This window comes from Podarcis liolepis, assembly GCF_965112155.1.
Source record: "Podarcis liolepis genome assembly, chromosome: Z".
In the NCBI taxonomy this organism is placed as follows: Eukaryota; Metazoa; Chordata; class Lepidosauria; order Squamata; family Lacertidae; genus Podarcis; species Podarcis liolepis.
The window spans coordinates 21,147,787-21,163,188 of NC_139570.1; the positions used below are offsets into that span (position 1 = coordinate 21,147,787).

General features: G+C 42.5%; 1 protein-coding gene across 8 annotated transcripts in view; it reads right to left on the reverse strand.

The window, feature by feature from the left end:
* LOC310698004 (connector enhancer of kinase suppressor of ras 2-like) overlaps window positions 1–15,402 on the reverse strand; it is a 314,798-nt gene that overhangs the window by 102,843 nt on the left and 196,553 nt on the right. For all 8 annotated transcript variants that reach the window (XM_083484631.1, XM_083484632.1, XM_083484630.1 and 5 more), the window contains 3 exons: window positions 11,756–11,902; window positions 4,966–5,099; window positions 3,176–3,387 (listed from right to left, as the gene is read on the reverse strand). In XM_083484631.1, coding sequence (XP_083340757.1) covers window positions 3,176–3,387; window positions 4,966–5,099; window positions 11,756–11,902 — 493 coding nt within the window. The remainder of the gene's footprint in view (window positions 1–3,175; window positions 3,388–4,965; window positions 5,100–11,755; window positions 11,903–15,402) is intronic.

The window sequence follows — 15,402 nt, forward strand, 5'->3', positions numbered from 1 at the left end:
TAAGATGGCAGGAGCTTTTCATGTTGTCAGCGATATCCTTCCTCTCAACAATCCTCTTTCTGGTTTTTTGTTTGTTTGTTTGTTTGTTTGTTTGTTTGTTTGTTTGTTTGTTTCATTAAGCCTTCAGCCTTCAGAAGCGTTCTGGAGAATTCAACAGTTGGGTCACCACTTTTTGATGCAGTTAATCAGTCCTAAGAAAAGTATTGCACTTGCTGTTGTTACTATTCTCTAACAGAGCAACGTGGTTCTCGGTGAGTAACTATGAGAATGCATTGCAGCTAAGGATGTGGCAGAAAATCAGTTCAGGTTGCATATAAAGGTGGGCCAAGTTCATCTACACTTTCAGAAAGAATGTGTGAACTGAAGCACAACCATCTTTCAAGATTCACAATGAATGTGAACAAAAATGCACATATTAGTGAAAATAAGATACAAAAATTCACATCAGTAGGCAAAACTGAATACAAAATGTGCACATTAGGATAAATTTGCACAAAAATTCTGATGCATTTTCATGAGGACTTTTTAATATCTTCTTTAAAATCACAAACTGATGTGGAAATGTGAAGAGCTGAACTTAAGATTGGAAAAAATGAGTAACAGAACTGAGGAACTAAGCAATTCCCCATCCCTTGTTTTGCTAACCAACATGAGATTTTGTGTCACTTTGAAAAGTATTACATTTGTTGCGACTTAAACTGATGTCATGGCCTCTTCCCCTCCACCCCCAAGAGCTTATAAATCAATCAATTTGTTCATCTTTAGGGTTGCATAGTACTCCACGCAGTTCCTCTGTGTTTTGCAGAAGCTTTGAAGGAGCCATGGAAAGATATGTTTGCACGCTAAAAGGAATCAAGAAAGCATAAGTCTATAGTCCACAAGATTTTTATGAATGCATCCATCTCACTAAAATGTATCAAATGCATCAAATCTCAAAACTCAACCTTCATACTTTCCTTATGATGCCTATGGAACTATCTATTTAATGTGTTAGAAAAAGACCAGGGAGATTGCCGGGGGGCAAGGGGAAGCCTTAAAACAGCTACCAGAATCCGTGCTATAAATTCTAGAAATGACTGTCATGTCTAATCCTTTTGGGAGCAACCAACACTTTGGAAATTCTCATTTCAAAGGATGCAGAGAAAAGACAGTTCAAATTTCAAAGAACTGTTTTTCAAAAGTAAGAAAGAAGAAGCTATTCTACACTATGTGACAGATATCCACTCTTCACTGCAATCTCTGCATCCAGCTTCCTGGCTAATATGTCTTCTTTCCCAGCAGAACCTCTCATGGTGTTGCTTCAGAGGACTTTCATTTCCTTTGCACCTGACTTTTAAAACCCCACTTTGGACATGACCTAGTTACAAGTCCTTTTAAACATCTGCCAAAGGAGAAACCACAGATGTTCTACTCAGGGGCATAGAGAGACATATTTCTGTTTCCTTGCCTTCTTTTTTTACTTATTCATCATATTTCAAGCCTGTTGTTCCTGCATGGAGCTCAGGGGAAATGTATGTAAGATTTCCCCTCACTGATACCCTAATGGAGGTAGGCTAGGCTGAGCGAGAGCAACTAGCCCAGGTTCATCCAATATGTTTTATAGCAGAATAGGGATTTGATCCTGGGTGTCCCCATTCCAATATCAACACACTGTACCCTATGCCATGCTGACTAATTGGGAGACTTGATGTTATAGAGCAGTCTTCTCCAATGTGGTACGCTCCAGATGTTTTGGACTACAGTGTCCACCATCCCTGACCATTGGCAATGCTGATGGGAGTTGTAGTCCAACAACATCTGGTGATTGGTAATTCTAAACTAGATGGTGTGACTCAGTATAATGCAGACTTATGACGGTGCCTTACATTAACTCTGACCATTGGTCCATCTGTTTCAGTATTGTTTACTACACCCATTGGCAGGTGCTGTACAGGATTTCAGACTGCAGCTTTTTCCCACTCCTACGTGGAGATACCAAAATTGAATCTAGGACCTTTTTCATGCAAAGCCATGTGGTCAGACAATGAGCTATGGACTTGAGCTCAAACTAAGGACTGATTTGATCCCAGCTGAAGTCAGACAGATGCCATTGGGAAACTGATATGCAAGACATGATAGAGATGCCCATTCCTTCCTTACCTCTCAGCAGTATGCTGCATTTAAACACTGAGGCTGCATTTAGCTATCATACCTGACAGGCATTGATAGATGTGCCCCCCCCCCCTTGAGTTTGAGCTACTTAAACGAATCATTGCAAGGGAGCCACTACAGCACTGGAACAGAAACTGTTCTGTGCACTGTACAAGTTCCAACAGGTCACCTGGTGCGTCAACAAGACATCCATCTCTCAGAATCCGATTTATTGTCATTTCTTTCGACAGCCATGCAAAAAGTAAAGACTGGGAGCAAAAGCTAATGAGTTTCCAGGCCAGCACTTCTTGGCAATCGATTACCAATCAGCTTCAGAACCTGTCCAAGTGAAACAGGGAGAGCAAACCTCTTTGCAATCATATAAGCAGTGTTTATTAATGCTTGCACAAGTTGGACACCTGTGTCTGAAAAGGAAACAATGGCTATCCTCTCCCATTCCTCATCCTCTTCTCAAATGGAAGAGATTCCCACAACTGGAATCATGATATTAGTGAAACATCTAAGGGCTCATCACTTGCGCAAAGCTTATACCAGGCCAGGTTATTTGGCCACCTATTTGGTCATTATCAGTGGTGGCCGGTGACCACTGGGCAGGGAGTCTAACCATGGGTAGCACCAGAGCCAGAGCAAAGCAAAACTGACTCATTCTGGATTTGCCCCCATCCTTCTCCTTGCTGAGTTTTGAAAGGCTGCACTGCAACCAAGGAGGAGGAGGAGGAGGAGGAAGGTGACAGGCAGTGCCATCCTCTGGACTGGACTGGTTGTAGGGGCTGGCTGAGGACAGACTGTGGTTGGTGGGGCAGTGACCCATTTGCCCTAATGGACAAACCTTCTCTGGGCAGTATTGCCCAGATGTCATGGCTGTGTGCTGAAACCCAGATTTGGGGTGTGGGTCACCCTTAGGAAACCACCATTTTCCATCATGGCCATTCAGAATAAGGCCACAGTTTCCCAGCTGAACTTAGGCTGTGGAGTGGCCTACCATTGTATGAAATAGCAACAAGAAAACAAAAGGAAAGTGTACCATGTGTGGGTGTCTTTTCTCTTCGTCGCACCCCCGTCGCTCTCCCTCTTTCATATTCAGAGCTTACTGGGTGGCCCTCGCCTTCGATTAACGTGTAATACTTCCCACTTTCGTGCTCCAAAAAGTAGCTGGGAGACTCAGAACCCTTCATCCCAGACTTTCCACCGCCATACTTGCTGACATCATCACAAGACACCATTCCAAGATCATCTCTGTAGGGGAAGAAATGAGCAAAACAGCAAATCGGAGGAGCATCAGTAATGAAAAGCTGCAGAGAGACAACCTATGCTTTCCCATCCAGTACAAAGAATAAGCATGCCATATATTGCTGCACTATTATTATAGATCGTATCCTGCTCTGCCCCAGACAGCACATGTGGGGCTCTCATTGGTCTCCTATTTAGTCCTAAAATAATCAACAAAGAGGGGTGCAAAGTCAATGACTGGTGCTTGAAAATACAAGTCTGATCATTTCTACTTAGGGGAAGCAATGACTTTTCTGTGCAAGTGCCTTTGAGACATCCAGTGGTGGGGAGGGAGTCCTGTGGGTTAGCTGCTCCAGGCTGCGGTTGGCTTGATGCTGTATTTTGGATTTTGCTTTAAAAATAGGGGGTAGGATTGAGAGGGCAGGGGCAGTGCTTGCAGACCCCTGAAAGCATTGGAAGTATATTTATTTATTTATAAACTTTGGATTTCTGTGCAGATTTTTAGGAGCACAGAAAGCTGCCTTTAACTAGTTCAGCCATCTAGTTCAGTGTTGTGTACAACACCGCAGTTGGTAGAGCATGAGACTCTTAATCTCAGGCTGGTGGCTTCGAGCCCCACGTTAGGTGAAAGACTCCTGCATTGCAGGGGGTTAGATTCTAACTTTACAATTCTATGATTCTATGAAATAGCAACAGGTTTCCAGGTTTCCATGCAGGATCATTCCTCAGCACTACAGAGATTGAACCTGGGATGTTCAGTGCTAAAGCATTTGCTCTGCATACCAAGCTACTGCCCTTCCCTCATTTTAAGGGTTTCCCCTTTTAAATTTGCATGCACACAGGATGGTCCTGGTCTAACACTCAAACCATTAAGCCACACTATCCCTTCACATGATAGCAAGCCTTCTCTGTCCTAAGACAGATTGGATGATACACTTATCTGTTCTCTCATTACATGTATCAGGGAGTGGGAAGGCCCCTTCACTTGCCTCCCATCAAGCACACTGTCTTATGGCCAATGCTAGTAGACTCGTACATTTGGATTCACATTCAAACATGAGTGCGGAACCCGTGGCTCTCCAGATATTACCAGCTCCTATCAACCCCAACCACTGGTCATGCTGGCTGGGATGCATAGGAGCCGGAGTCCAACTACATCTGGAGGAATGCACTCCCTGAAATTGGGCAGATATGCATGCATCCATATCGTGGGGTCGAATTGCAGATTCCATGTGGGATATTGATTGTGTGGTCTGGACATATGCCCACTGATTTTAAACATGCATGCCTTAGTTATGCCCGCACTTGAATGTTCAGTGGCATCAGAGACAGGACAGGAACGCAGGGTTTTCTCATTCTCTACCATGCACAGGAGAGTGACAGGGTAAGAGTATTCTCTGCTCCAATGCACTAATTGCTGTGACCTTTTTTTTTTTTGCATTTGAATTAATGGCTCTACGTGTGCGCACGAGTGCACTTGCAAGGGAGAAAGCCTGATAGAAAGAGAGACTCTTTCTGTTCTCTAGCCTGAAATTACGGCTATGCAAAGCCAGGATGCAAAACCAGTCAAAGGGCAAGGGGTACCTGGGGCCATAGAGTCCTGACATAGGGGAGAGGATGAAAACATCTTGGAGAGTCGAGCTGTCCATTTTTGAGCCCATGCCCATTGTGCTGGTTGGTGTTGTGCAACTGCTAGTTGGGCTGGTAGGAATAACAGGCTGGAGAGAGAGAAAGAGAGAGCACACAATGAATTCTCTAGCCAGTTCTACCCTTTTTTATTCTTTTTTGCCAATGCAACAAAACTGGAATATTCACTGCCCCAGCAGGAACCAGCAACTTATTGGAATCTCTCTCCTAAATTGGCTGCAACAAGAATTTCTCCCCAAGAGATATTTGCAGAAATTACTCTATTTAGTAGAAGCATTGGAAACTCCAAGAAGATGGCACAATAGCAAAGGCCACTCTTTCTCTTTCCACCCCACCACAATAATCTCCCATGCTTTTAAATTTTTTAAAAAATAACACCTTACTGACAGTAGTAAATCGCTGGTAACATGGATAACGTTCAAGATTCAATCCAGGTCATCTCCCATTATGGAATCTCAAGGAGCAAATCAAATCAAACAACGACTTACCTATTGCATTTTGACCCTGAGCACAGATGCCCCTGCACCAGTTCTTGACCTTGCCCCCTGATGGCAGACTCCAGTGAAGAGTACCAGCACCTTTTGCAGTGGCAAGGGGGCTTCAACTAACCAAAGGAGTTATGGAAAAGCAGTGGGGATTTAACAGGATAGAACGTAAAAGACCCAACGTGCCCTGAAGTGTGTTATGGCACCTATAAAATGTGATCTTTAAAATGTTTAAAAATATTATTTTTATTATGTGATTTTAAACTTTTATTATCAACTTTTTAATTAAAACCTCATAAAAAAACAAAAAGGGGTGTGGGGAGGTGTAGGAGAAGCATTTTATAGTTTATCATGACATGCCCTATCTCCCCCTTATTTTTTTCCCTTTTATCTCCCCCTTATAATCTTTTTTTTTTTTTTGGCATATTCTGTTCCATATTTCTCCCTTCCCCAAGATTCATTCATGTATAATGCGCTGATTTCTCTTTGATGTCATTACATTCGTATCTCACATAAGCTGTTATGTGTTCACTTGCTTTCTGCTGCTGCCTTCAAAATAAATATTTTATTTTTTAAGAAACAGATTTTATTGGAATTTAGAAAAATGGTTTACAGAAATTAATACCAAGTATATTTTTTTGTCAAAAGTAAAACACTAATCTAGATAAAAGCACAAAACACAAAAAAGGGGGGAAAGGAAAAGAGAGAAAAGAGGAGAAAGTTAGAGGAAGAGAGGAAGAAGAGAAGAAATAATGAGAGGGAAGGAAGGAAGGAAGGAAGGAAAATTCCTTTTATACGTACAAAATAAATATTTTCTAATGTTTTTAGCCTCTTGAGTTCTGTTTGGTTACCACCCTCTTGCCTGTTAGATCAACTTAAATACATCATTTTTAGGTCAGAATAAAATCCAAAACATTTCAGAAGAGGTATATATTTTGTCAATGCAAAGTAAAAATGCACATGACTCAGAACTTCCAGGCTAATTACAAGTAGAGCACAAGTTTGAGATCAGTTCATAATTAGCTAGCTTTCATTTCTCCTTTTCACCTTATGGCTTGAACAGGGATGAGAAAAACGGCAACTGCCAGCCTTCTTAAGGGAACAGCAATATTTTTGTGTTGGAAGCCCTGAGAAAATTAATTTCCCAAGGCAGGTCACAAGTTCTTACTTGGCTGTTCGTCACTATCCAGTTTTCCCACTACCCATCCAGTTTCCTCCCTTGAGGAAAAGGAAGGGATATTGTTAAGGGCTGTCCCAGGGACCACAGGCCCCGAGTCTTTTGTGATGGGCCCCAGACCTGCTGCCCATTTCCTGTTCCTTAAACTTTGCTTATAAGGCAGCTGGGTTTCAGTGCAAAGTGCAGTACTGATGAGACTCCAACTACTCACTGTCTTAATTTCTCAGAGGCACCTAGACATATAAATTCATATATGAAAATTTTATACAAATATGTATTATGGGGGAAAGTGGTGGGGGAAAGGCAGGACCCGTGCCTAAAAAATATGGGCAAGTGGAAAACTTATCAAACACATACTTTCCAGGCATAGAACAAGCAGAAGTGTTGACAAGCCATGAGTCAAAACTGCATTCAAAAATGTGTTTAGGAGAAATTCACTCTAAAATGCTGAATTAAGAATAATAATTCCAAATTGCTGTTGAAATGTGAGGAACTGAAATTAACCGTGAAAAAGTAAGAAATGGAGAGACACTAAAATTGACAGATCCATCCATCCCTACTATCAATACAGCAGGTCAGGACTCAGTCTTGGACCATTTCCTGGGCATCTAACAGCCCTTGAGGATAGTCAGCACAGATTCGATGCTTCAGTGAACCTGACACTGTTCTCGAGTATTTCAGAGGAACTGGTAAACAGCCACAAAGCTCCAATACAGCATGTCTAATTCATAAATACATTCCTGCCAATATGTATATTCAGATACCACTTGCATTTGAAATATGTTGCTTTTATACTTTGCAAAAAATTAATTTAAGCCCTAGGTTAGTCAGTGTTGATGCTACAATGCTGTGCAGTAAGTCAATGAAGTAATCAACAGCTCTCAACCATAAATATTCATAAAGCTGAGGAATGAATGAGTATTTAGCAGTGCTGCAAGTAGTCGGCGGGGGGACTCTGAACAGTAACAGTAAGGAAATGAGGCCATCTCAAACACCCACATGGGTTCTGATAAGAAAGCAGACCACTCACATATGGCAAGGCCCACTGGGGGAGAACACAGCAAGGCTGGCACGACTGCCATGTGTTCTAATTAAAAGCTGGCAACAGCGGAATAAAACAGTGTCACAGGATAACGTCCTTCTGCTGATTCGCGGAATGTTGTGGCAAAGCCAAACCGTTGATGGGAAATGCTGAGATGGGGCCAAGAGAGATCTTTCAGGGGCTTTGCTTCAGTGGCTTTTGTTACACAGATACTGAGGGCCAGTTCATACATACAGGCAGCATCACTGCTGATTGAACAAAGCATCTAATGATGGTTTCATATCTGAATTTTCCTACTGACTACAACAACAAGCATGGGTGGCGCTGTGGCCTAAACCACTGAGCCTAGGGCCTGCTGATCAGAAGTTTGGCGGTTTGAAACCCCGCAACGGGGTGAGCTCCCGTTGCTTGGTCCCTGCTCCTGCCCACCTAGCAGTTCAAAAGCACGTCAAGTGCAAGTAGATGAATAGGTACCGCTCTGGCGGGAAGGTAAACGGTGTTTCCGTGCGCTGCTCTGGTTCGCCAGAAGCTTAGTCATGCTGGCCACATGACCTGGAAAAACTGTCTGTGGACAAACGCCGGCTCCCTCGGCCTATAGAGCGAGATGAGTGCCGCAACCCCAGAGTCGTCCACGACTGGACGTAATGGTCAGGGGTCCCTTTATCTTTACAACAAGCATAATGCAATCGACTAATATTCACCACAATCACTAATTATTAATTAATTAAATTATTCATTCAATTTATGTCCCACCTTTCCTCCTGACAGGGACAAGGTCCAAATGCATCCCTCCAAGCTTTTTCATTTGGCCCTTGGGACTGTCCCCAGGCCATGTCCTCTGTTCAGCCACCCACCTTCTTCTCAGGTCACACCCTTTACCAGACCTGCTTCAAACCCCCTTTTAGTGTTTTTGCATGGCTAGAATATGTTCTTGAAACAGATAACACCTCTTACTTGCATAGATGGAGGACAGAGAGTGGTTTGTGAGTTTGTGTAGAAACTAGCCTACTGTGCAAAGGTGAAGCTTACATGTGTTGCTCCACCTACCTTCCCCTTCTTGTCAAGCAGAGATGTCAAGCAATCCTGTCTCCTAAAAAGCACTCATTGCTTTTTGGGCAGCACTCATTGGCTGGAGATGCCTCCAATGTTGCTGCTTTAAATCAGTCCCATGTGGCTGGTATATAACACACACCGCATTGAAATGCAAAAGAAAAATTGACGATGAGTGACAAAGCACGTCATTTAAGGAGAAAATATTCCCTACTTTTGAGAAATCTCCTAAATAAACTCTCACTCACTCATTCAGCTATTACAACCATGATGACAATGGAAGCATCAGTCATTCAACAGAGAGCATACCACAATACATTTTCACTCTGCAGCAACCACTTTCAGTGCAATGAAAGTGTGTGTGTGTTTTACTCCTTTCCAGATCCTTAACCACAGGGCAACAGAAGGGATGGCTCTTGCTCTGCCACCACCCAGAAATTCTGGGTTGTTGCAAACTGAATTTTACTCAAGAGTACACCCACTGAAATTAATGGGCCTAAATTAATCATGCCCAGTAACTTTAAAGGGCCTAATTTAAGGATGGCTAACACTGGATACCACTGGATAGGGACGCGGGTGGCGCTGTGGGGTAAACCACAGAGCCTAGGACTTGCTGATCAGAAGGTCGGCGGTTCGAATCCCTGTGATGGGGTGAGCTCCTGTTGCTCGGTCCCTGCTCCTGCCAACCTAGCAGTTCGAAAGCATGTCAAAAGTGCAAGTAGATAAATAGGTACCGCTCCGGTGGGAAGGTAAACGGCATTTCCGTGTGCTGCTCTGGGTCGCCAGAAGCGGCTTAGTCATACTGGCCACATGACCCGGAAGCTGTACGCCGACTCCCTCGGCCAATAAAGCGAGATGAGCGCCACAACCCCAGAGTCGGCCATGACTGGGCCTAATGGTCAGGGGTCCCTTTACCTTTAACACTGGATACAACCATTTATTTTAAAGGTAATTTTTGTTCCAGTGAGCAAAAAGAGTTCAGACAGGAATGTCAAGCACATGGTTCCTTCTTCTTTTTTTTAATAACATAATGCAAATCTCTAAGCAGTTCACATACAAACAAAAAACCACAACCATGTTTGTTCTATGTATGTAAACCATGTTGAAGCTTTCCAGTAAAAAGAAAGGAGGAGGTGATTTTTGTTTACTGTGAAAATCTACAAAGTTTTGGACTTTTGAACACGCTCATGCATTTCACATTCCATGTGTTCTGGCCCTTTTCAAGCCAGGGTTTTTGTATACCATCAGGGCCAGTCCTACTATTAGGAAACTGCTGTGGGGTTGGAAGAAGCAGTGAGGTTTTGGACTGCATGCTTGCCCTCCAATGGTGCCCATTGGGACTGGTAGGGTGAAAAGCAGAGAGGCCAACAGTAGGTGGAACCAGTGATAACAACAGTGTCAACAAACTCTGGCTTTGACCCCATCCTCTTCCCTGCTCATTTCTAAAAGGGCAAAGCTGAGACTAAGGAGGAGGATGAAGACAGCCAGTACCAACCCCTGGTATGAGCTTTCGTGTGCATGCACACTTCTTCAGATACACTGTGTATCTGAAGAAGTGTGCATGCACACGAAAGCTCATACCAAGAACTAACTTAGTTGGTCTTTAAGGTGCTACTGGAAGAAAAAATTTTTTTATTCTGACTATGGCAGACCAACACGGCTACCTATCTACTACTAGTACCAACCCCTGAACTCTTTGTAGATAGGAAGAAAGCTGGACTTGGAAGAATCAGTTCTGAGGTTGGTGGGGCAGTGCCCCTTTTGCCCTAATGGGCTAATCTCCTCTGCTGCCCTTGGGTGCAAAGGTGGACTCTGCTCCGTTGCCTGGGCTGAAGCAAGATCCAACAGCCAGCAAAGTCGGCTTCTGTATATGGGATGGGGAGGCACCATCTTGCCTGCCTTAAGGCAGCAAAATGTATTGGGCTGGATTACTCTGAGCTGCCTGTTCCAAATCACGCAGAAAGCTCCAGCAACCCCAGCAGGCGAGGAAAAAAACAACACCAGGCCAACAATAACTCATGATAGCTTCAATTGTTTTCATACTGGGAAACGAATAATACTTGTCTTCAAACTCATAATCCTCTGGAACAAAATCATGAAAGCAAGCAGGCTGTGAAATCCAAAAGGGATTTTTAAATTTCTTCTTGAAAAGTGTAGATGGGGAAAAGGCAGCAGCGGGAGGGGTGGATGAGGAGAGTGAATAGCGGTGATATGATGGAAACAGAGAGTGATTTGGCCTGATAGTATTGACTTTGCCCAAGAGATCCCAATGAATGAGTAGCGCTTTGGCTGAGGGCAGTGAGCAGAAAATGTGGTGGTTGTAATTGTGCTCTCCCTCCATTTGGAATCCCGGTAATAATAAAAAGATATGAAGGGGAAGTCATTAGATTTATGTCCTCTCCTCTCAAAGGAACAATTCTCAGAAAATGCATTGCTCTCAATTTGCAGGTCACTGCTGAGCTGGGAGAGCATAGCGGCTGCCGAGGATGGGAGCCAAGAAGTTCCACTTTCAGATACATCAGGACTGCAATCCTACACACACTTCCCTGAGAGTAAATCCCACAGTACTCAGTGCAGTTTACGTATGAGTAGAGATTTGTAGGACTGCACTGTTAAAAATCATGTTGGTGGCTGTTTAGGTAAGCCATTTGATATAAGAAGAAAGTCCCACCCATCCACTGATATTATAGATGGGCGCCAAAGCCAGAATTAGTTGGCCCTAGCTCCATATTCTGTTGTCCTTTCTGTCTTTCGCCCTACCAGTTCCAGCAGGCACCCTTCACTAATGTCCCCCAAACCCAGAAGGCTACATATGTCGAGCCATTGCTGCTATGTGTGCAATTGTTAACTGGGCCTGTTGAAGGCATCAATGTTCTCTCCCCCCTACCAAAAAGAAGAGAGGACTCTATAGTGATTTGGCCCTTCATTAAACAGTGTTTGCCAGACAGAAATGCAACACCAGGTTTGCCTTACCTGCAGGGCAAGAGGCTTCCACCTCACATTCTTCAGAAGAGCAGGAGCAGAAACCAGGGTGTTCTGAGGCCGTTTCTTCAAGGTTAAGATCACTCCGTTCGGGTCTTCACGCAATGCATTTACCAGGTTCTTTAACTGCCAGCCAACCTGGAGAAAAATCCCATAATGGAATTTTGAAAGGTTTTTTTTTTTCCTTTTCCATTTTATCTTCCCAAAATGGTTAAGGGTATTTCGTTCAGATTTCTGTATGGCGAATAAGGGATGTCTTATTATCAGCATTTTTTCTATATTTCTCTTTTATAAATAGTACTTATCATTCTTGGCAAGAAACAGACATGGTAGCATTTCTGTTAAAACCAGTTTTGGGTTATATCTAACAAAGTTGTACTCCGAGTTAGGGTGGGGATAACTTCGAATTTAGTTTGCATTTACAGGCGAACCTACCTAATTCACACCTTCTAAAGCTATATATGAACTAAAACACAAACATCTTTTTGAAATTTACACTTCTCCAAATTTTGCAAAACAGTTCTCCTGTGAAGTACATGTGCACAAAAATGTATATACTAGGGTAAAGTGGGCATTAAAAGGCATCTATGAATGAAAATACCATATAAAATGCATTATATTAAGGAACACTGTTTTGCAAAAATTATGTACAAAGGTATACACGTTAGGAGAAATATACACTAAAATTGTAATGAATTCTCATGAGGACTCCCCCAATCACAAATAATAATAACTGCAAACTGGTGTGGAAATGTGAACAATTGATCTTAACATTCAAAAAACGAGAAACCGAAATTGACAGATTTGCCCATCATTACTCAGAATAGACCAATTGAAATTAATAGACCTAAGTTAGTTGCACCCATCAATTTCTGTAGAAATTGGATGTAACCACCTGCTTCTTTCTCTTCAACTGAAAAGGTAATGATAGGTGCTCTTATTTCAATAATAACTCAGTGATAAGAATATCATATTCCAAAAAGCACAAATGTATTTTTTAAGACACTGATGCACTGCTCTAATTTTTATATCCTCTAAACAAACTGAATTATTACTTTTAATTATCTTTTCTACTGAAGTATCACTGTGTTTCACTGGGGGATTATAGAACAGAAGCTTCAGAATAATTACAAAATGAATCCTGGCTGTTGTAATGGAACCTGTTAATTTGGTGATGATGGGGGATGGGGGGAGGGAGGTTTGCTAGCATATTGTAGAACAATATTGGTGCAATTTCTTCAAGGTGTTTAATTAAAGATAAAACATCATTTATTTGAGTTACTGAACACTCCACAGAGAGGAACTGCATTTCTTAAGTCATCGCAAGCTATAACCACCATCTGAAATTAAAGCTTCACTAACACACAAAAGCCACACCATTGCCTTACCCCTCTAAAACAGCTAAGAGGTGTTCCATGGTTGCTTAAGCATTAAAAAAACGCTCCTTTGCTTTTCTCTTTGGAGGGCTATGCCTTGCTAAGAACACAGGAAAAGCGCCCCATTTTGTTCTCATGAATAAACATGGCACCGGCTTGTAAAATGTAATGTTTAAACAATGTTTTGAAACAGCTCCAAAGCAAACAGTCTAAACTCATAAATGGAGCATAAATAAATAGATTTATTTTCTCTTAAAAAATTCTTCCCAGACTATTTCCACAGGTGCCATTTGAGATTTCAGTGGTGGGAGGAGAGAGATGCAGCTGGGGGCAAGGCTATCAGCAAGATTTAAAACCCCAGCTCGGGTCAAACTTTGGGGTTTTGCTAAGCCTGCCAAGACCACCCTCTTTTGCAGAGAGTGTTCCATTTTTGGCTACACAAGTTTCCACACTCAGAGGTGTGGAATTCATATATAGCAGGTGGGGAACCTGTTCCTCCAACTCAGATGTTCCTCCAACTCGCATTAGCCTCAGACAAAACAGCCAACAGTCAAGGATGATGGGAGATTTAAACCAGCAACAACTGGAAGGCCACAGGTTCCTTCCATCCTTAATAAGCAGGATTTTGTACCTCCCGATTATTGCACAGATAAAGCAGTCATCCATTTGTGCATTTGGCACGCAAACTTAGCATCTAGAGCTTTTTAAACTCCCTCCCACCCATGCTTACCCAGAGTCCTATTTCTTAGCTAACTTTGCAGCATGAGAGCTATGCAAGGAGGTTCCTCCCTGAAATGTGAAGTTATTTGGAACACAGGCTGCTGCAGACTGAATGGGCATAGTCCAAGCTATAACCCCCTTCTATCATTAATGTGCCTGCTTTCAAGAGAATGGACAATGGAGCATGTAGGAGTGGCAATGGTCTGGATATTTCACATTGCCTTAGGAACATAGGAAGCTGCCTTACACTAAGTCAGACCATTGGCCCATCTAGCTCAGTGCTGCCTACACTGGCTGGCAGAAGCTTTTCAGAATTTCAGACCGGGGACATTCCCAGTTCTGCCTGGAGATGCTGGGGCATTCTGCATGCAAAAGAAGGGCTTAACCTCTGAGCTACGGCCAGTAAAGTGAGATGAGCGTCGCAACCCCAGAGTCGTTCACGACTGGACCTAACGGTCAGGGGTTGTTTTACCTTTATGGCCCATTTTAAGCATCCACCCTTTATATCTGCATGGTTTCTGTGAGACAAAGGAATTTATAACAAACCTGTTGTAGGTGGAGGTAGAGTACTCATATAGGACACCTAACTCTTGGCTTATGCTGCTTAGGTACCTAAGTCCATTCCTCAAGGACTGGCTACTACAGGGCAGAAGGACTTGCCGCATCAGTGATTAGGCTTATTTGTTGTTATTTATTTGGCTATCATGAACAAAGCTGTCTTCCTGGAGCCTCTTTTGGCTACAATGTTTTTATTATTGGTTGTTAGCATCCGTGAGCCTGGTCTTGGCTGGGGAGGGTGGGGTATAAATTATTATTATTATTATTATTATTATTATTATTATTATTATTATTATTATTACACAAGCATCTGGCTGGCCACTGTGATAACAAGATGAAGGCTAGATGGGCTACTGGCACGATCCAGCAAGCACTTCTTAGGTTCTTATGTTCTAATGGACAGAAATAGACATACTCTTGAGTACATGTGCTTTGAAGCATGAGGGGAAGGGAAGACTTCCTTATTGCCACCCTGCAGCCCTCCACGAATGCTCTGGCTTGCAATGTCTTTACTGATAAAGCAGATAGTATCCTGCAGTGCACAGCTGAAATTTAGCCTTTTCTGGAAGGGTTTTTTAAAAATAGAATTTAGGGTTAGGTTACAATTTTGAACTCACTTACTAGGGAGTAACACCCCCCTGCAAAAACACAGTAGAACTTATTTCTGAGTATATGGGTAGAGGCTTCCACTACTATTAATATTAATTTAACTGGCACAAGAGTTCTTCTCTTCCTTCAGGCATAAATTAAACAGTTTTATGAGGTGATTTCTTCTCACCTAGAGAATGTCCTTAGATATAAATTCACTTTAAGTTTATTTCTAAAATACCTTCCTTTTTATTTCCTTTTTCTTCCTCTTCATCTCCGTGTTTTCAAGATGTGTATTCAGAAATGTCTGATTTTCTTAATGTTTGATCATGTCTGAGAGAACCAGATGCAATTTTGAAGCTGGGGGCAAACGTTAAAAAATCCAGGCGCCTTGAT